Below are 22,395 nucleotides of genomic sequence, written 5' to 3' on the forward strand. Positions count from 1 at the left end.
ACACGCCTGGCGCAGGGCAACACATCCTTTTTGTTGTTGTTGCTGTTGCCGGCACTGCTGACATAATTCCATATATGTATATTCCATATATATATATGTATATATAATATATATATATATATATATATAAAATATATATTTTATATTTTATATTTTTAGTTGTTTTTTGTTGTCATTTTGGTAGCTTTTGTTTTGTTTTTTTTTCTTTCTTTTTGGCAGCAGGAAACAGGCAAAGCAAACAAAACTTTGTTAATTTTATGCAACTTTTTGGCTTTTACGTGTTTAGTTTATGACTTTTGTTGTTGTTTCTTGCGCCCCCCTCTCACCCACACCCGCCCTCAGTCGCCAAACCTCGCGTTGTTTAAAGGAAATTATGATTTTTTGTTTAGGGCTCACTTTTGAGCTTATGCATAGATAGGATTTTGGGCTGTAAATAATGCACAGCAAATCGATTGAAGCTTTTTATTATCGATCCTTATCAATATACAGTGGTAACTTGCTTGGACGGACAGCGAACAAGGGGTAATGATTGTGTGCTCAAGAAAAGAGTGCCCCTTATAGAGAGGAAATGGGTATAAACTGACGCAGAATGGTTGTATAATGGCTATATAATGTCCGCTCAGGGGGGATGCCCGCCTAAAAGGATTTTGGGAGAGTATTATTGCAGAGATATGTGTAAACATATTCTATCAATTGTAAACCAGATTAATATATTATATAAGATTTAGCTTAAATCAAACGAGACTTCAGCTTTAGCTTTGATTAAAATAGAGCTGTTTCGATAACAATCGATTATTAGCGACTAATTAAAATGATTTCAACTTCAATTATTTTGCTTTAAGATAAACATTGCCGAAGTATCTATTCTACATTTGTCCTCTCTATTTTTTATTCCGAGCAGCTTAATCGACTTTTTATTTCAATTAAAATCGCGCTTGCTAGATCAAATATCTTAGCTTAAAAATAAATTCACACATGCATATCTTAATGAAAATCAGACATATGCATTCCATGATTAACTACCTTTGAAACGACCAATTAATTATTTCATCTATAGACATGAAGACATTTAAGGTCCGTTGCTTTTAAGCATGATTTGCTTGGAGATCTAAAGATAAACAAATCTTTTAAGCGTTTGCATTATCGGGGATTATTTAAAGCGATCTCGAACTGATTTTTTACGATCAACTTTCGACTGCATTCCCCGCCCTGCATCAAGCTTGATGCGATCAGTTCCAATCGACTTGGTCTCCTTCCATGTGTGTGGGTTGCCCCCTTTTTGTATTCGTTGAATATTATTGTTATATTTTTTTTGTTATTTTTTATTGCTGTTGTGTAAACAATAAAAGCAGCCAAATAAAAATACTTTTGACAATGCCCAAAATTTAAAAACCGGCAGCACATCGAGCGATGATGATGATGATGATGCCGATGGTGATGGCGATGGCGATGGTGATGATGATGTTAATGACAATCGAAAGGCCAATGCGTTCATTAGTTCTCATTAAAGAAAACGAAGACGAAGAAGAAGACAAAAAGAGATGAGAAAAAAATTGCTTGAACCGAATGATAAACGCATTTATAAACAAAGCATTTTTCAACAGAAACCATAACTAACACACTCTGGAATTCAGGGAAAGAGCGCGAGAGTTTCGAGTTGCTAGAGAACTGGTTTCGGGCATGCGGGGGCTCCACTTCACTCGATCTGTCCACTCGGCTCATTGTCTGCAGCTAATGAACTCTATTAATAATGATGGCATGCGATATCTCACAGATACAAAAGATGCCCATAGAAAATATATTCAAATATATATATACATATATATATTTGATTTGATTATTGCAATAATTTTCTTAAAAGCGCTAACCTACTCGTGGGTGGCCCCTCAATGCGAGTTGAATTCGTAAATGGACCCAGCGGGCTGTTATCTTTTAGCTTTTAAGCACAAACGAGCCGCAAATGAGGCGCGACCATGTAAAATACCGATAAGAGCTGTTTAGCTGTCCACTCATCGTGTGGGTGTTGGCATTGGTTTTGAGAACTGCAGAGAAAGGGTCATAAAGCTTATCGATAACAAAGTGCGCTATTTGTTAAGCGCTTAAGCAAGCGTTGCTGAAGTAAAATAAAAAAGTGATTGCTTTAAAGCTGTTATTGGAAATATCCAGATATTTGAGTTGGTTATCAATGGATAAGATAACCTATATTCTTGATACTTCTCTTGTATATTCTCTAATTAATAAATTACCCATGAATTTAATCGATAGTTAACATTAAGCTGTATGCTAATATTGCTTGAGTTTATCCAAGCTGTAAACGAAGCTTATATCAAGCTGTTGACATATTTGTATGCATTGTAAAGCCTGAATTGAACTGTTTGCCTGCCATTCAAAAAGGCTCAAATCATTCAGATTTTTACTTCAGTTAATGCGTATTTACTTAGCACCTTACAGCTGAATAGACTCTTAGTACAATATGCAAAGAAAAATAGCTCGTGCGCGCATGAGAATCGCATAGAAAGGCGCGCATCGAAGGGCTGTCAGTGGCAAGGCCCCTTCGGGCCGAGATAACTTATTTGTAGCCTGCCCAGCGCCCCAAACGAATGCACAGAAGTGCATTTCAAGTGCACTTCGAGTGCTCGCATACGCCACAAGGAGCAGTACGTGAAGTGCGGACCATAAACTTTGAATGCTCAATGGACAAGCAGACAGCCCCTTATTCAATCGTTCTTATTGTTGTTGTTGTTGTTGTTGTTGCTGCTGCTGCTGCTGCCTCTGCTGCTGCATTTTTATAACAATTTAATTATATTTATGTCGTTTATAAACGTGGCAAATGGTCGTGGTGGCGTCTGGCGGTGGCGGGGGGCCCATTGCAAAAGTCATTCGAGCCAAAGTAATGCAAAGAAGCGCAGCTCATTTTCCGCTTGCCTCGCCAATCCATGTCAACCAACGAGGCGCTCGCTCTCTCAGTGCCATCGATGCGTTGTCCAAAGCCGATGCCAATGCACATAACGGCGTCCATTACACGCAACAGCAGCGGAAATAAGAATAGCAACAAAAGAAAATGGCGTCTGGCGACAATATGCGTGCGTGTGTGTGCGTGTGCATGGGCGAAATTATTTTTATTATTTTACACAATTTTTATATGAAAGCCAAATGCGATACAACAAAAGAACTTTACAACATGGCATAAATATTTAGTATATTGCAATTGCTATTGTTATTGTTGTTGTTGTTGCTGCTGTTGCTGTTGTTGTTGTTGTTGTTGTTGTATTTGTGCGGCAGCTCTTGTATTTAATGAGATTTTTGAACTTTTCCAAAAGCGCCTTAAGCGCTGCTCTGTCGAGCAAACAACAAACTTTGTTTGAATAAATGCTGCCATTCAATATGCACACTAGTACATCATTATTTAAATATATATATGCATTGTATAAATACAAATATATAATTATATACGTATATATACATACAACTTTATTTAAAGCTTTTGTTGTCTTTTGCTGTGGGGTTCAACAATTTGTTAGAGTTTTTCACAAGTGTTTAGCAATAAAATACACTACAAAATGTTAGTTGAATAAGTTTCTACCTGGCAAAATTGAATTATTTAAATATATGAAGCACAATACAAAAGAAAGTCCATTTCTTAAATAAATAAATAACATTTAATGTCTCTTAGTTTATATATTTAACATATCCTTTTTGAAATGCGGCAATTAATGAAAATCATTTGCCAGCGATAAGTGTAATAAGCGCTAGCCGCTTAACAATAAAAGGCTGCCTTTGGTTGGTTTCTGTTGCAAATGGAATTTAAATGCATTTTAAGAGCCTTAGTTAATGCAAGTATTTAAGTGTTTAAACAAATGAATCAATTTTAATCAATTCTAATCAATTTTTTATGCCATTCAAATTGCAGCTCAAATTCGTGTTAATTAATTGGCTTTGAGGACGCTTTGAAGAGCAAAAGGTAAATTCCGGATATCTATAGTACTGTCATTGCCAGAAAACATATTTCTCACAACACACAGGCCCCCCAATAAAGCCTCTCCCCCTTTAGCCTACACACACACACACACACACACACCAACTCAGACGACAGGCAGCCGCTTATAATAATAATGCGATTTATCAAATGCACGTAAATTACAATAAATTAAAGACGAAATTAATATTAATGACCAAGACTGGCCGAGACACACACAAACACAACTACAAGATATATATACAATTATATATATGTATATATAAATATATATATATCTATATATAGATACGCCCAACTTCTGTGCTGCTTGTGTCCACCCCCTTGTCTTGTAGTCCTTTAGACAATTGCCAAATTAAGTGCATGCCTGCCTGTGGTTAACTTTGTGTGTGAATATGCGTGTGTGTGTGCGTGTGTGCGTGTGTGTATGACTATGCGTGTCCACAACTTGAGATCTTAAATATGAAAATCGTTCTTTTGATTGCAAATTTGCCTATTTGCATGGCATTTGGAGACCGTAGAGCACAGTTAATAAGCCTGGCTATAATAGCGCAAAACTGCAAAGCTAACAAATCGCCAAGCGATTGAACTAGCTGCCATTGTGGGGCGTCGAACCGGTGGGCAGTGGGCCGGTGGGCAGTGGGCGTGGATCAGCATGTTGCTATTAAGCATATTCTGTTAGAGATGAGCATAGGTTCAATATGCGAGCCCATAAAAGGTATACAAATGTTAAGCATTTATTTATCGTTAAGGAATATTTGGCAATGAATATAATACATTTATATATTATGTTTATTAATGTATATATATTTATATAAGACCAAGGCATTAGTAGGGATATTTAGCATTAGGCGCATAATATATTACGCTGTATGTTATATAATTCCATTTTTAATTATATGCCATTAAAAGGGTTTCAGCTTTGGATGAAAATTTGATAACATACTATTTATGAGATTATGGCTAGGTTGGCAGCTTACTATGAAATAGTTATGCAATTGCTGTCATATTAAACGCGCTGCTAGTCTAGTCTAGCTGTTAATTTGTTGTAGTTACAAGGACTTGTAGATTTTAAATATATGAATATATGTGAACGCTATGCACATGTTCTTTGCATATAAAATCTCAATGTACTAAGGAAAAAATAGGAAAAATGTAGTAATATTTTTAGAAGTTGAATCATTATTAATATGCCCAATTTAAGACAAAAGTATGTATAATTTATTTTTCAATTCCATTTTTTGTCTAAATATTTAATACGTATACGTCACATATCACGTATTCTGCATTAAAGTAATTTTCAAAAAATTGCTCAAAAATAGTTGTAGTTCAACTTGGTCCATAAAATATCACAGTTTTATGTACATATATCCTGCTATCACATATCACAGTTTCCTTACACGGGCAGTCACTGGTTTTTTGGGGCAGCTCAGATGATTGTTTCTTCAGCTGAAACTGGCAAATTTTGCATATTTGATGAGCCTGGTGTGGCACAAACGCAGCCGATGCTTTTCGATATGTGCGTGTGTCTGTTATATGTACATGTGTATGTGCCCGCGTGTGTGTGTATGTGTGTGTTTTGTGCACCTGTGCCCGAGTCTGTGTCTGTATCTGTGTCTGCTGCAGAGTTTTCGGGCTCATTGTTGCTAGCTTGTTGAGTTGCAATTTGGCTAACAAATTATGCAACAGCAACAAGCCAACACACACAAAGATGCAACAGCAACAACAACAACAACAACAACAACAACTACTGCACTAGTGACCCAACTGGGCCGAAATCCTGCGCCTGCAGCTTTTGGGCCACGTCAGGCATTGACTTTACGGCCCCGTCCGTTGCTACGTTGCCATCCGTCCGGCCCTGTTAAATAATTGTAATTTATGGCATTTTACACATATAAATATATGGAAATCAATAAATTTCAAACACGCACACACACATACCCGGGATAGTTACACTTGCATGGGCAATTTCCCCAATAGACCTGCGTTCGGTTTGGTTTTTTGGTCAGCAGTTCATTTACACGCACTATAAATTGCATTTGGCCAGCTCCCCAGTTGGCCAGTTACCCTTTATAGGCGCCCTCTTCACCAAACCAGGCCCCCAACCCCAACCCAACCCCCCCCCACCCCTCACGACCGATTGCCCGCCCAGCCGCAGCCACACCCACGACCACAAAGTGCACCCCAGCCGGGCCGCATGGTTTGAGTCATCCATTTGGCTTATTGTTATTTGGAATTTAACAATTATATGATGTTGTCGAAATTAAAGGTAAACTGCCCGCTGATAGACGCCCCTCGGCACCTCCGCCGCTCGGTCAGCGATTGGCAAGCCACGTCCCTAGGAGATTTTTACATTGACCTGCACTGGCTGCACCTTTTTTCAATGATTGCATTTTGACTTTTAAATATGCACAATATTTTGCATTTCAATTGCGGTTTTCACACACACGCACACACGTGCACGTACACACATAAATGTAATAACTCTGTCAATTTGTGTTGTGCCTGCGGCGCCAGTTTCATGACGTGTTGACAAATCACGTGGGCAGTTTCAACAATTGTAAGTCGTCGATTTCGGGTTGAATCTAATACACATATTTGCATATGCGAATAAATATTCCATTTTACGCCATTTCAAGCCAGTCGAGCATATCAAGATGATCGTCAAATACTAAAGAAATTCTATAAAATTGTTTTAGCTCTTAAATAAAACTATAGAAAACTTAGGAAGCTTTATAGACATTACCTCTTCGAATTTTGCAAGATTCTTTACAAACGTACCTCGTGCGAAAAACATATATTTATTTATTAATTTTTTTTGCATATGTTTAAATGCCTAATGAAAAAAAAATATCGGAATGCTGGCTGTGTGTCATCAATATCTTTTTTTTTTTTTTTCATTGCGTTTATTTTGTTTATTATTCAATTTCTCTCTCCTCGCATTTTTGCACTATTTTTTGTTGTTATTGACTTTTTTGTGGTGCTTGTTAAAAGAAATTTCAGTTCGGTTGGCTTTTGAAATGCATGTTTTGTGCGTATTGTCATTTAAAATCGAAATTAATTAAATTGTGTCAAAGTTATTAAATTTTTATTGTCATTTTTGCGAAAACAAATAAATGTACAATACGCCAAAGCCGCCGCCGCCGCTGTATGTGGCATCATACAGACACCAGCGGCCCCCCCTTGAACAGACGGTCTCTTTGAATTGCATTGCAAATGAATTTATGGCCACTTATTTGCTATATGTATGCATACATATGTACATACATATATATATATATATATATATATATAAATAAATATATGTATCATAAACCTATTAGAGAGCAAGCCCTATTTGCGGCACCCTAAACGTGGCGTCCGCCTCGGGCCACCCTGCGGCACATTGTGTGTCAATATGGGCTGGGCATGCGGCTTGCTTTTTAAGGGTCTCTCAATCATGTTTTTTAATGCATAACGTATCTCAATTTTGTCACGAGCTATGTGAAACAGTGGGGCAGGCATTTCCGATCCAATCAAATATACGTATTCTAGGCAAAACGGTTTTCAAGTCAGCTTCTTGAACTTTGGCTTAGATTCAACTTGTTGCTGCTTGTCCTCGAAATCGGCTTGAATTTTTAGTCTATAGTCGAAAATGTAGTTCAGTTTTGATTCTCAAGATAATCATGAAATAAGCACTTTATTTAATTGAACAACATTGAAATGCTAGACTCTAGAATCGCTGTTCCAGGGATTCGAACCCTGCCATTCGGCTTAGAGCTTATGTAAGAGCAATCGATGTTAAATTGACTTGCTGCTGGGAACACAATATCAAATATCAGGGTATTTAATCTTCGGCATCGTTGGCTTCTTTTTCGTTGTTTTTTGTTGTTTTGGCAAATGTGTCGCTTACCGCCTGGTGTGAAAAGTAATTATGGCGCCTTCTGACAGCCGGTCAACTTCATTGGACGTCCATTAGCTCGGCCGCACTTCACATCCAAGGCACCCCCCTCCCCCCACTCCACCTAAGCCCACACAGGCAACCCCAACCCCTTCCACACACACAATCGCACAATTCCTTCAGTTCAGACAGCTGCGCTTGTTGCATTTTTCTCGAATCGCCGATTCGTTTTTGGCCTTTTGTTTATTTACTTTTTATGTGTTGGCTCAGCTGGACATTCGCCCTGCCTAGTTCGGGGAAGGTGGAAGTGGTGAGGGACGGGGGGCGGCACATTCCAGTGCTGGTCACGTATGATGACCCAAATGTGCGGCGGCACCTCCTTCAGTTCGTCCAGCGCGTTGCAGTGTTTGTTGTTGTTGCTGTTGTTTTTTTTAATAAAATTTATTACACTCTCACATGACAAACATATACCTCGCACCCCCACAACCCGTGCCCATGCCCCCCGTCTGCCTTTCGTGTTTGTCTAATAGAAAAATTATGGGCCAAGGCAGGCCGCGACGTTCTGTAGTTTGTGTGTTCGTGTGTGTGTGTGTGTGTGGCGAAAGGTGGGGCGGGGGTTAGGCCTTAATTTTTATACGCATGCCTCGACCCGCGTCTGGCGTTCTTCTTGTCTTTGCCTCGTTTGCCCCATAATTATAACATAAAACTTTTTATTGAAATGCTGAGGCATTTTCATTTACGTGTCGATCCGTCAGTCGCACAGCACAAGCGAGTCGCCATGGGTGTGTGTGTGCGTGTGTAGGGGGGGGGGGGGGGGAGTGTTTGCCTTAATAACAGTTAACGTTTACACACGCATGTGTATTTAGTAATAGGCACACACACACACACACACACACATTCTCAAGCACACAATTAAATAAATGTAATAAACATTTATTTTATTAATTAATAATTTTACGCTGAAACCGGGAAAGAACGCCCGTATATATACACACACACGCACACACATATAGAGGCGAGTATACACACACGCACACACATATAGAGGCGAGTGTGTGTGTGTGTGTATAATAAGCATGTTGGTAGGCAGATAATTATCATTAAAAATGCACACACCAATTAGCCAAATTCAATTTGCCGCTAACTCGCTGCAAAATGCACAACGGCAACAACAAATTAAAACATATGTATGTTAAACTTTTTATTAGCTCAAAGCTCAAATTTTCCAGCTAAATTGAAACAATATAACATAATGACAACAATAACAACAGCCAAAAGCCAACAAGCAACACAGCTAAAATGTTGACATTTTTCAATTATTGTTTGCTTTATTCATGCATTCAGCTAAAAACAAACGAAAATAAACGCCAAAATTGAATTTAAATATACATCTATAAAAATATGTTTGACTTTTGTCTGTACAATTATTTATCCAAATTTTCTATTATAAAGTATTTTCCCTGATTTAGACACATTATTCTCATGCGCCTGTCAACGTTGACATGCACCTTCACGTGCTGTCAAAGTCGTTTTGCCTGTACACATTTTATTTTGCTGCACAACAACAAACAACAAATGTTGTCTAGTAAATATAATTATGATAGAATACACTGGCTAGCTGGTTGCTGCAGAGTTTGGGCAGCTTTTCTATGTAAACACTTCATATTCAACCGATTCTTTATTCTATATCTATGTGATATAGTAGCTCGATGTTGATATGCTTTTGCTCATATATTGTATAAGTAGCGAGGTGCATCTTATGATTCACAAGTTTGGAAAGATATAAAAGTTGATATCATAGGATCTCTATTTTCGATCGATTGTTCCAATTTTGATCATGCTTGGGGGCTATGCTGAAATTGTGATGAATATTTATCATATATGTATATCCCAAGACGGTTTAAGATATTTCGTAAAAGAAAATAAGGTTTTCATGCTAGAATTTAATTTTCAGCCGATTCTGCCTATAGCAGCTATACGATATAGTGGGCCGATCAGGCCAATTCGCGACTGCAACAAAAAGTCATTCCTTTAGCTCTAAGACTGAGAGGCTAGCTACATCGAGTCGCCTCTCTATGCTGATCAAGAATATATATACTTTGGGGGCTCGCAGCTGTCTCTGTCTTAATAATAAGTATAATACCCTTATTATGCAGTTAAAGGCTTAGTTCCGAATAATTGCTTCTCAACCCATACGCAATAGAAGCAAGCAAAGCTGCGCTATAATTCTCAACAGATTTTAGCGCAAAGCCAGCTTAATAGCTGGCGGTTTTGTAAACTGATATGTGCAAGATCTAATCTGTCCACTTATGTTTTTTGCCCCCTATATACAACATGATTCTCACATTACGCTTAAATTTCAACAACGTGGCACGGCGGAGCTCGTTCCTGGTGCTCATTAGCTGCCTCCTGCCGCCAACTGGAGAGGCAACTCTCGAGGCAGCTCGTTTTCTGCTATCTGCGCACAATGCCAATGTGTAATGGGTAATGGAGTGGAGTGCATCAAATGGCACCGACCGCAACACACACGCCAAAGCTGCATTAGCAACACGACAGCAACACGGCAACAACAGCAACAGCTACAAATCTGGTCTGCTACGCAATATTATATGGCTAGCTCCTGCCCCCCGCCCATCCACATCGTATTTCCTACCAAATGACTGTCTGCGAGTTTTTAATGAAAAATTGCCAGGGCGTTATTTGTTTAATGCGCTTCATCAAACAAGCAGCGGTGGCCATTTACCTGGTTGAGCCGCCCCATCGTGCCATAGTTTGCCATATGTGAGGAAACGACACCCGCACCTGGCCTCACCTGCCGCCCCCATAACCAGCCCCCATTCACATACCCTATTTAAGCGCGCTATAGGGCTATTCCCGTGCAGGTGCCGGCATTCAATTTGCTTTCAATCGGGGTAAATAAAATGCTGAAAGCGAAACCACCAAATGGCTTCAGTGTGTGCGTGTGCGTGTGTGTATGCGAAAGAAAATGTTAATAAATTACACGCCAGATTATTATTCTGTGGGTCTGTGTCGTGAAAAATTATACACAGGCAGGTTTATTGAGCACCTTATGAAGCGCTCTCATGTGTCATGATAGAAAATCATTTCAATTGGACGACAGCAGCAATGGGATTCTCGATTCTCGTTTCTCGAGTTACAGTTCCTTGGTTCCTTGGGGTTCGTGGCTCATAACTTATGGTTTGGGCCGCTTTTGGTTTATTTTGGTTTTTGAACTGCAAACTCGAACACCAAAAACATCCACTTTGAATGTGACACGTGACATGCGACACAAAACAAAAGAGAGCGCAACATGGAAACAATAATTAAAAAATCTCACTCTCGACTCGGACGCCAAGTTGTCAGTTTTGGGTTTCGGGCTTTAAAGTGTTCATACAGTTCATACACTGCAAGAAAATGCTAGAATTTAACAATTGAAATTTACATCTTTAATACCAAATGCTCACATTATCATCATATAGCTTACATATTCAGCTTATGCATGCATGATGTGCATAAAAGATTTTATTTGCAGCATCTCGGTTGAATCCTTAGTTGATTCCCCTTCTGATACAACTCTTTCTAATGGGTCATTCGAGTATTTATCACACTTTTATCGTACTCACTTTAGGGGAGTCTTTACATTGTGATTCGTTGTGCCTGTGCATTGTTTCACAATTTGTGCAGTGCCTAGTTTCAGCTAGTTTTTATTCATGGTCAATCTTTGGAATTTAGAATTTGACGAAATTTTGGAATATCGAGAAAAACGTTAACATCCGCTTAATTGTTTGCTTGTGGATTGCTTAAGCGCTTGGTCCTAGAGTGTAAAAATATATTGTTTAATTTATTATAAATTTAAAATATAAATTATTTAATTGATATTGTTATAATTTTAATGGTTGTTGCAATACAGAATATCTGCTAACAGTATCATACAAAATCAACCTGTTAATAGACGTTACTTTGACCTTTGGCAAGAGGCACTGCAACAGACACAGCACAGCCTGTAATTCGAACCCGATTGGTGTTCATTAATAAGCCGCTTATCAATAATATGATAGAAATTGTATAAGCTTTTAAGCTCAATTTAAAATAGTTGGTTCTGTGCGGCCCTCGACTAACTAGGTGCTATATTGGGCTTAACGGGGAGTTGAAACTTAACAGTTACTCACTTCAGAGCCGGAGGCTTGTATTTGAGGCGTGCATCCATGCGCCGCTTGGCCTTCATGGTGTCCTCGTCGCTGCAGCCGACGTTGAAGGCGGCTATGACCGCCTTCTCCTTGCACCATGCCACATGGCTATCGTAGGCCTTGAGGTTGAAGCTGCGCTCGCAGTGCGGGCAACGTTCTAAGGCAACGTTCGCGCAACGCTTGGTCAGTGTGCAATCCCGGTTCATGGAAGAACTGGTTCCGGGAACATTGGCTGATGTTCCCGTGCCCGTTGCTCTTGCTGTTGCTGTTGCCGTTGCCGTTGCCTTGCGCTTGGCTGGTACCGGCGATTCCGGCTTACGCAGGGATGCAACGTCTTCGGCTTTAGGAGTAGGTGCGACCAAGGTCTGTCCGAGAGTAGTTCGCGTTAGCTTCAAGAAACATTGGGATATATTGTGCTCACCCTTGTCTTCGACTGCGGCGTTGTTGGTCCACGTGCAGCATTTGGCGGCAGCTCGCTGTTGTACGTCCCAAAGCTGAAGTACTCAACGCCCTCACGACGTTGAAGAGAGGAATCGAACACTTGGCGGTTCTTCAGCACACTCCTGCAGATGGTCACGTGCTTGGCCAGCACTTTCGCATTGAATGTTCGATTGCAATGTGGACACTGCTTCAGCTCCGCTTCGCTAGGTTTACGAGTAGTGCCAGTTAGATTTGATGTCATTTTGTGTGTTATTGTTTTCAAACGTGAGCAGATGTTTTGGAGATACATCGAGAATTTAGAATACAATACGTCTATAAAATGCTACGTGTTACTGTGTAAAAAAAATAAAACAAAAATAAAATGTAACTAAGTGGAATTTAAAAAAAAAATAGTCTGCAGCTGTGTTGCCCGAGTGAGATTATGAGATTCAATGAAAACTCTGACGTGCAAAGCTTAAAGCCTCCATCGGCAGCGGGCTTGAAATGACGCATAAATCCGAAATATACTAGATCGAAGCAGGATATACATATTAAAAAAATATGCCTTATATGTGAGAAATTCATTAGAAATTTAACTAATTATTTTATTTTTATATATGTATGTATATTCTTCTGTAGAATTTTTTGCTACGCCACCAATAACAATGGTTAAAATATTCGTTTATCACAATTAAGCATATTGACTGTGTTAATAGACCATGATGATTCATTGATTCCCTTTCGAATCCTTTTAACTCTTTGAATGAATCAAATGATTCATCGATATTAACTATCGATTATTTCGCTCAGTGCAGCTTTACGCAGCTGCGACCCATTGGACCGAGTGTCTGTAGGAGGAGGAGGAGGAGGAGAACCGCTTCAAGTCTTTCATTGAATTGAATGTTGAAATGGAATTATAAGACAGACAACGAACGCTTTATACAAATTATGGCCTGGGTCTCGGCTTTGCTTCGCACGCTGCCTGCTCGAGCACTTGACAGGCGCTGGCCTGGGCTGCATTATCGTTGCCACATCCTCCCCTCCCGCTGCAGCAGTCAAGTTGCCCCAAGTGGCGTGGCACATTGGCCCGTTCCGGGTGCATTTAACGAACGCATTTTTCATCTTTCTCCCTCTCCCTCTCTCTCTCTCTCTCTCTCTCTCTCTCTGTCTTCCGCGCTGTGAAGTGATTTCAAAATGATTATTTTTTGACACATGGGGCAACACCTGCATAGCATTTGACGGCGGCGGCAATGTTGCAGCTGCCACAGATCCCAATGCCAAAGAGCCAGCCGCCTTCAATATGCATCAAATGCCAGAGGAGCTCGTGTAGCTGTCGATGTCGATGAGGCGGCTCCAGTCCATGCCCCGTCCTCTTCCACCACCCCTCGCCCTACCTCTCCCACATTCTCATTCTCTACATATGTATATTTTTAAACATATGTGTGTTGTTTGTGTATAATTATATAATTTGACTGCTGCAATTATGCTGTTCGTCGTTAATTGAAATGTAAACGTCATCATTATGATAAGACGACGTTGAGGCCCGGTCCGACCCGACCTGTTATATACACGTACGTAGAGGGGGATTGTGCCCAGATCTACCTTGTGTTTGTTGCGTTGTTAGCGACTGACGTGGGCGCTGCGCACAACTCCGACTGTGGAGCGTGTCAATTCCATTTGTGCTGGCAATTTGGTGGAGCTTGAAGGAGGGGCAGAGACACGCGAGCCGTGTAATGGCAGCTCCTTGATCGGCGGCCATTAGCAAAGCCTTTTTACAAGCATTGTTTTGATTTGGACTGCATTGCTTGGAGCTGCTTTGTGGGCATCTGTTGTGGATTAGTGTTGCAAAACGCTCTAAATGCCAGAATTCGATTGTTATCGATAGCAAACAGCAGACGAATTCCCGATTGGGGTTTCTGATTGGAAAACGGAATTGAATTGGATTGCTTGGTGCTGCAGTGCTGCAAAACTCTCTAAATGCCCTTTTGATTGTTATCGGTAGCAAAAGCAGACGAATTCCTTAGGGGTTTCTGATTGGAAAATGAATTAGCTGGTCTGCCAAAGACCTAGATATCAATTCAGTTTTCCGAATAATACTAATATTAACAGTTGTCGGATTTAAGACCACGGAAGGGTACACAAAACCAAACACCAGCTTGAAAATAGTGATTCGCTGCTTGATTTGCATAAGTTTGTGTCTTCTTACAATAAATTCTTAGCTTATAGAACCTATTTTTTGCATATAGAAAATCCTTTAAAAAACTCTTAAAAAGTGAAACTGAATACCATCGATAAAATATAATTACTTGCACATGTATTGTGCAACACTTCATTTATCGAGATGGGACATTTTAACGTCATGGAATTTATCGATAACAATGTGTTAACGGCGATGCTGCCATCGAGTTAAAAAGCAACTATTTGACAGCAGGCGCTGCATCAAAATTTACTTTTGTATTACTTAGTGAAAAGTCTCATAAGTTTTCAAGAACCGATAATTTCAATTGCACTAAGTCTTCTCTAAACTCACGTTGAAAATGTTTACCAAACGTTTGGGCCACCTCAAAGCCGTGGCAATAACACACAATGTGTGCTGGCCGCGAGTCACAGGAACGCAGCAACTGGGCCGTGTCTACAGCACAAAGAAGCAACAACAGCAGCAGCAGCAGCAGCAACAACAGCAGCAGCAGCAGCCACAACAGCCACAACAGCCACAACAGCCGCAACAGCCTCACCTACAGGAGCAGGGCTTGGCCGACGAGGAGCAGAAGGGGGAAGTCGAGTGGCTGTCGCAGGAGCTGGCCGCAGCCAAGGTGGAGCACAATGAGCTGCTTGACAAATACAAGCGTGCCCTGGCCGATGGCGAGAATATGCGCAAGCGACTCAATAAACAGATCGACGATGCCAAAATCTTTGGCATACAGGGCTTCTGCAAGGATCTGATCGAGGTGGCCGATGTGCTGGGCCATGCCACACAGGCTGTGCCCAAGGATAAGCTCAATGCGAATGCCGATCTCAAGAATCTGTATGAGGGTCTCAATCTGACGCGCGCCTCACTGCTGCAGGTATTCAAGCGTCATGGCCTGGAGGCCCTGGATCCGATCAATCAGAAATTCGATCCCAATCTACATGAGGCCCTCTTTCAGACGTTGGACAATACGGTTGAGGCCAACACTGTGGTGCAGGTCACCAAATTGGGCTATAAACTGCACAAGCGATGCATACGCCCCGCCCTGGTTGGTGTGTCCAAGCGTTAAGACCGAAGCCATGCAAATATCTTTGTGTACCCAAAACAATTCGACATCCACTCTAAATCTGCAACATCTGTCCTACATAAACTATGGCCACCCTCACACATTGTTCGCTAAATTATCTTTGTCATGCTACAAAATTCACATAAATATAAATATCCACAATCAATGTAGTCGTTGAATAGACAGCCAAAAACTCTCACTTGGCTACAATAATAAAAAAAAAAAAAATAGTTTGTTCCCGATAAATAATAATAATAATAAATAATAATAAAAAAAAAAATTCCGAATCTAGGAAATTCTTCATTCATCTGCAACCGTCCCATGAAATGTATCATGTACACAAACCTTTGGCAACGTCATATTACCATGGGAGTTACTGCAAATATAAAGACTAATAAATTAGAAGCGCATAGAAGAGCCTTCCAAGGCTCAAATTGCTTAGTTTATGGCATGAGAAGCGCATAGAGAGGAGTAAGTGACTGCAAAAATGGTTATTTAGCATGTTTGAGAAGCACTTAGAGAGGCTCACAAGGCCCTTATTAGCAAATACTTAATGATGTTGTAGGCAAAGTTTAGGAAAAACAGAGCACACATTACAAATGATAATCACGTGAAGATGGAGATGTATATATACTTAATACAATATAGTGCTATCTTATGCATTAAATTGGAATTTATATGTTTCATAATTAAAACCAATTGCTTTCACTGCAAGCCTCCAACTGCCTCGCAGTCCTGTAGCTGCTGTCTGTCAATCGAGTGGCTTATTTGTGAGAAGCACATACAGAGGCGCAATGGCAATTAAACAAAGCGACGGAAACCCATTAAAAATTGAGCGGCCATTTGGCCAATGGCTGGCACACAGCCTGCGGCGGCTCTTAGCCCAAAAACTAGGCAAGAGTACCAAAAAAAGGAAGAAAAAAAACAAGACAAGGAAAAACTTAGCAGCCAGTTGTGTGTGCCTGTATGTGTATGTGTGTGTGAAAATGCGCACAAATATTTTCAATTACAAATTGTATTTTTCCGTTTAGATAAGCAAAATTTATGGCAGTTCCAGCAGCCCATGCCAGCGCAATGCCGGCAACTGCTTGTAGACGCTGCCCCAGTCTCTAGTGTCCAGGGTCTATGCCCGTCTCAGAGCCCGTTCCAGTTGCCGTTCAATGCCTTCGTCTTCGATCGTCCTGCGGCAACAAACACTTTTGCGCTCCGTCGGCGACGCAGTTGTAAACAAGGCTGCAAGCAAAAAAAAAAGGAGCAGCAGACAACAAGCCGTTAGACCAAAGGACCAAAGACGCCAAGCAGCAAAAAGCGCGCAGCCAGAAGAAAAACTACGGAAAAAGAAATGACGTACAGATTTACAGAGTATTTTCTTTTACGTGCTTTTGTGGCGCCGCCAAATGTCACGTACGCCAGACAGCGGGACGCAGGTGGGACACATGCGAGTGTGCGTGTGTGTGTGTGTGTGTGTATGTGTGTGTTGGGGGCGTGGCCCATCGTTACGAGGTTTCATTCTTTTCTATTTTCGGTCAACCCCAGACATGAAATGCAATGCGAGCAAATGCCTCGCAACTTATTACAGATGAAGACTCGACAAGGCCACGTAACGCAGCCCCAACCCCCTTTCCCCCCTTTCCCACCTTTCCCCCTTTTCCCACCAATTCCTGCAATGTTCAGTGGACAGCGGTCAACCGCCGCCTGTACCCCACTGCCCCCCACACACCGATTTAAAGGAAAAAGTTTTCACTTGGCTTTCGGGCAGAGTACGCAAAATGCTTGCACTTCAAATTGAATTAGAGTGAATATTTCAGGGTTAGGAAGGAGGGGGCGCTGAGGTCAGAGGGGGGCACAACGTGCTGATGGGTGACAAAAGGTGCGCGGGTGCAAAAAAAAACAAAAAAAAACAAAAAAAAACTTTGCCATCAACGTCTGCGGCATATTAAAAACGAAATGTAGTTAAAGTTGAAGGTGTTGCAACAACGATTGGGCGTGGCATCCGCACGACAACTGCGACGCTTGGACGCGGCACGTTTGTCGTTTTTATAGATATTTTTTGTATATTTGTCCATGCATATGTACATACATACATACATACATACATACATATGTACATACATATATATTGTGTGTGTATACGCAATATTTTTAAATTTCAAAGCACGCGCGTTGCACAGAGACGGAAATGACACGCAGCGGGAAAAGAAAAGAAACAAGAAAAACTGTTTGCCAGCACTGGAAAACCCTGCACGATCAACCGGAAGATCTACTGAAATTTGCAGATTTTCATATGATTTACGTTTATTTATAAAGAATATATAACGTTACCGCTGGTAGCATCTGCGCTCTGATAGAAAATATATATTCTTGATCCGTAGCAACAGTCGAGTTGATATTTAGCCTTGTTTTTCTGTAAGATATTTTGACCAAACACAGCAATTTCGAGCTACAAACTCAAGATAAGCTTGTTTCCCATATGAGAAACCCCTTAGTATTAAGTCACTTTGTAGGGTATTAAATATTCGGTGTGCTCTTCCCCCTTTGACGCTGCATGCGTAACACCAACAACTCGTAAGCGCGCAAAGTGCGTTAATTTTCATTTGTGATAATTAAGTATTGTGTAAGCTACAGTGAAGCTTCGAGAGCTGCAGCACTCTTTGTGTGCTGTTGAATAACAGTTGCCGGCTTCGAGCATCGATACTTGAGTACTCAATGCAACCTGAAGCGCGACTCAACAAATTGCTGGCACTTTCTGTCCCAAACTGCAAATCGTTTTTAATGTGTTCTTAATTGGCCTCCTTGCAACTGATTGTGTGCGTGTGCGAGTGTGTGTGTGTGCGTGTGTATGTGTGTATGTGTGTGTGTGCAGCTCTTGTGGGGCACATTCGATATTTACAACTGGCCGCATTACTTGAGATGCAGCTGACTGGCGGATAAGGGACCCTTAACCACAAGTGTGGCGCCACTTGGCAGCAGTTGCTGTTGCAATTAGTTACTTCAACTTCACGTGTTTGTGTGTGTGTGTGTGTGTGCGCGCGTGCGTGTGTGTGTGTGTGTGTGTGTGTGTGTCGATAAATCCGCAGCTTCGCTCCATGTTGAGCGTTTTAATTGTTTGCCATTTGTGTGGGGGGCCGAGCGATTCGGGTTGTGGCAAGTCAAAGTCACAGCTTATGGCACCTTGCAGCAAAATGGTCTCTTTTATTTTTCTTGTAAGCTTTAAGTTGCCACACACACACGCACTCGCACACGCATACGCATGCCACATGTATACATAGATTATGTACTTATATTCATAACCATATCCATATCCTTGTGCTGCAGCTGCAGCTGCCGCAAATTGCGGCACGACTTGTGGCATGCTCCACTTTTATTAACTTTTTAATGCAGCGTTGCCAGAGAAGTCATAGCCAATACCCACCCCCCCCCCCCCCTCTCCCCCTCTTAGCTGCCACCATCCTTCTGCTGCATCCGTCTCTGTCGAGTTCGGTTCAAGAGTTTTGCCAGCTTTTATAAGTTCATGTCTAGCAGCTGCTGGTGGTTCAGCTCCGGTTCCTGTTGCTCCCGCTGGCGTAACTCTTACCCCGCGCGCCCGCCCGTCCCCTGCCCCTTGGTGGCCCCACTCAGCACACCGCACCGCCCGCCTCTTGTTTTGGCTTGTGCAGTAGTTTCTGTGGCATTTTTGGTGGCTTTTGGCTCATCCTTGGCATGCAAATGCTTCAGCTTCTGCTTTTCCAGCTGCTGCCGAAGCTGCTGCTGCTGCCGAAGCTGCTGCTGCTGCTGCTGCTGTTCACGCTGCTTGCTTTATTGGCTGGTAAAAAGTTTTTGCCAAATTAATTACATTTTATTGGGCTGCAGCCTTTTTGGCTGGATAAAGCGTGCTGGTCTCTCTGGCCAGCAGCGGGAGCGGGTGCACGGCTAAGGGTTAAAGTTCAGCCAAATCATAATAATAATAATAACTTGATACGCCCAAAAACAAAACAATAACACTAACAATAACAATCCAAGCACAACAAAAACAACAACACCCTCTCCTCTTCACGTATTATCAACAACATGCAGCTGGCTTCGCGTTGCGAGCTGTTAAAATGCATTTTATGACTTTCAAATACGAAAGCTCGTAAAAAATGTGCCACAAAATGTTGTGAGCGGCAGCGGCAGCAGCAGCAGCAGCAGCAGCAGCAGCACGGGACAAGTACGAGGCAGTTGCGGCATTGACATAAAATGCCAGCCAGCAAACAATCATAGAAACAAGTACTTACTACGTCGACACCAAATGCGCGTTTTTATGGCTAATCAAACCTTTGCCACTGAAGCAACAGCGACAGCGACAGCCACGACAGACACGACTGACAAAAATAGCACGTTTCCACTGTCGTGCAGCAGCTGCAGCAGCAACAGATTCTCTGTGTTTGCCGATTTTCGATTTATAATTTTCTTGAAAATCCGTATTTATTTTATTCTCTATTTAAGTCTTGCTTTAGAGCTTGCAAGCTGAAACTCTTATTTTTGGTCAGTGTGCGGCTTTTTCCAGGAACAAAGTACTATAAAAAATAGAATACTTAGAAACTGTTAAGATTATCAAGTGCTCCAATCTAAACTAATATTAAGAGCTTGGCTAGCTCGCGGTCAATGCTTATTAATATTTTTTTGTTTATAATGAAAATACAAAAATGAATAATAAAAAATGTTATATTAACAAGAAAACAGCAGCTGATAAATACAGAAACAGATATTTGACTTTGTTTCTGTTCTCTGTTCTCTGCGCTGTTTTTCGTAGCTTAACGCTTATAATTCTCAAAGAGTTTTAGCGAGGCTTGAGTGGAAAGCCAACCTAGAATTGATAGCAAAGTCTGTTGATTAGCGATGCGGAAGGTTCTTGATATACATATGTATGTAGCTATATAGAAAAAACAGCCCTCATCGCATTGTTGTTAATAAGTCTGTCTAAACCATTCAAATGCCAGCTCCCATTTACGGAAGCTTTAATTGCCGAGCGACTCTTCGCTGCAGCTGCCTCTAAAAAATAAATAGAATTAAATTATTAAACCAATCTATTAATTTTTAAAAATACGAGCCACATGTGCAGGCTAGTCTATATATTTATATACATCAGCTTAAAATGTAAAACTGGCTTAAAAAAGTGAATGCCAATGCACGCGGCCGGTGTCAAGTGGAAAATCGTTGTTTTCAAAGAGTGTAAAAAATATGAACAATTATTCTGATGAAAATGCAGCAGCATGTGTTTATAGTATATATTGGGCGTGTGTGTGTGCAAGTGTGTGTGTGTGTGCGTGGAGTGTCAGCTGTTTATGATGCGTTTACGACACGTCACAGGACACGCACACGCGACGGCATAGCATACAAACAGCAACAGGGGGCTGCAAAGGGAGCTGAGGTAACAACAACAGCAACAACAGCAACTACAGCAACAACAACAACAGCAACAACAACAACAACGGTGGCAACAGCATCGTTAAAGGCGCCCCGACGTAGGGCCCACAAGCTCGTAAAACAAACGGGTCCCAGGCTAAAATAATAGTGCGGCCGATTGTTGTTGTTGTTGCTGCTGCTGTTGTTGCTGCTGTTGTTGTTGTGTTTGCCAAACACGCAAATTGGGGAACAACAACATTTTTGAGGGCTCCACATTGGGCGCCAGGCGCCGCGCATAATAATAAAAAAATAAAAAAAAAATAAAATGGAAAGAAAAAAAAAATAGGAGCAAGAGCAACAAAAAATGAATTTATTTGATTCGTTTGATGCTCGTAAAAATCAATGAAAACATTTTCGAGCAGCCGCTGCCACCTTTGCCAATCTGTCTATAAGGGCTGCCTGCCCCGCTGCCTGCCCCGCTGCCTGCCCCGCTGCCTGCCCCACTGCCACACCCACACCTAGCGCCGCCCACAAGCTACTGCTGCTGCTGCTGCTGCTGCTGTTGTTGTTGTTAGCGTGTAGTTGGTTGTTTTTGGAGCTATTCGAATGAAATGCCGTCGAAAAGTTTTGAGCCAAGTTTCGTATGAAATTTGTAACAGCCTCAAAACAAACTATAAAACTGGAAGTTTGAGTTTCTTTGAAACTGTTTTTAGTTTTTAGCTGTTGTTGTTGTTGCTGTTGTTGTTGTTGGCTTTTTTATGTTGTTGGCTGAAAGGAATGTGTTTGAAGCCAGTTAATTGGATTAACACTAAAGATGCGTGTGTGTGTGGATGTGTGTGTGGGTGTGGGTGTGTGTGTGTGTGTGTGTGTGAAACGAAATTCGATTTATGGACGAAATGATTTAATTGCCAAAATGCCATAGAACTGCAGCTGACAATGGGTTTGTTGGGGGCCATTTCTGAGTTCATTTGAAGATTTGGCCTAAAAGAGCGTTTTTCGAAAGCGCTTGAAACAGTTAAAATTACGTGAGTGGAGTTAACTTTTCTAACTTTCGAGGGAATCAATTTCCCAAAATGGTCAAAATGGCTCGAATCCCCAGGGCTAGTGTATGGATTAGGCATTGTCTAGACTAAAGGCCTTAATAGTTGCCAGTGCTATTCAATAAGTAATACGTTCAATAAATGAAAATCTGTAAAGATTTGAACCAAAGCAAAGGTTCGAACTGTGAACACGCCAACATTGTTGCTCCTGCAGTCTAACTAAGAAGTTGCGAGCCAAGCTGTAAGTAACTTATCAGGTGAATAAAAGCCAAGT

At 41.2% G+C, this 22,395-nt stretch overlaps 3 protein-coding genes across 4 annotated transcripts in view; 2 read left to right on the top strand and 1 right to left on the bottom strand.

The window, feature by feature from the left end:
• The window catches only part of LOC135441148 (hornerin), a 105,704-nt gene that overhangs the window by 56,696 nt on the left and 26,613 nt on the right, over positions 1 to 22,395 (top strand). Inside the window, exon 2 of the mRNA XM_064700637.1 lies at positions 3,911 to 3,961. The gene's annotated coding sequence lies outside the window, so the exon portion shown is untranslated. The remainder of the gene's footprint in view (positions 1 to 3,910; positions 3,962 to 22,395) is intronic.
• Positions 10,866 to 12,830, bottom strand: LOC135441136 (zinc finger C2HC domain-containing protein 1A-like). Of its 2 annotated transcripts, none has more exons than XM_064700618.1 (4): positions 12,465 to 12,830; positions 12,026 to 12,408; positions 11,341 to 11,670; positions 10,866 to 11,273 (listed from the first exon to the last, which is right to left on the bottom strand). In XM_064700618.1, exons 1-3 carry the CDS (start codon positions 12,771 to 12,773, stop codon positions 11,634 to 11,636), a joined length of 729 nt encoding a protein of 242 aa, XP_064556688.1. In that variant the 5' UTR covers positions 12,774 to 12,830; the 3' UTR covers positions 10,866 to 11,273; positions 11,341 to 11,633. The 2 variants fall into 2 exon arrangements, with proteins under 2 accessions (XP_064556688.1, XP_064556687.1); XM_064700617.1 differs by having other exon boundaries at positions 10,866 to 11,260; positions 11,321 to 11,670.
• Positions 14,867 to 15,883, top strand: LOC135441133 (grpE protein homolog, mitochondrial-like). Its single transcript, XM_064700614.1, has one exon. The coding sequence runs from the start codon at positions 15,001 to 15,003 to the stop codon at positions 15,718 to 15,720; it is 720 nt and encodes a 239-aa protein (XP_064556684.1). The 5' UTR covers positions 14,867 to 15,000; the 3' UTR covers positions 15,721 to 15,883.

This window comes from Drosophila montana, unplaced genomic scaffold (genome assembly GCF_035044405.1).
Source record: "Drosophila montana isolate Dmon_TW-CO22-7 unplaced genomic scaffold, ASM3504440v1 contig_1853_1, whole genome shotgun sequence".
NCBI classification, from domain to species: Eukaryota; Metazoa; Arthropoda; class Insecta; order Diptera; family Drosophilidae; genus Drosophila; species Drosophila montana.

What these genes read in the sequence shown, in the direction of transcription:
- LOC135441133 (XM_064700614.1), top strand. Translation starts at nt 15,001, where the DNA reads ATGTTTACCAAACGTTTGGGCCACCTCAAAGCCGTGGCAATAACACAC.
- LOC135441136 (XM_064700618.1), bottom strand. Translation starts at nt 12,773, where the DNA reads ATGTATCTCCAAAACATCTGCTCACGTTTGAAAACAATAACACACAAA. An exon ending in CGCCGCAGTCGAAGACAAGG is followed by an intron (nt 12,409 to 12,464) that starts GTGAGCACAATA and finishes ACTCTCGGACAG; the next exon opens with ACCTTGGTCGCACCTACTCC. An exon ending in TACAAGCCTCCGGCTCTGAA is followed by an intron (nt 11,671 to 12,025) that starts GTGAGTAACTGT and finishes TTTACACTCTAG; the next exon opens with GACCAAGCGCTTAAGCAATC.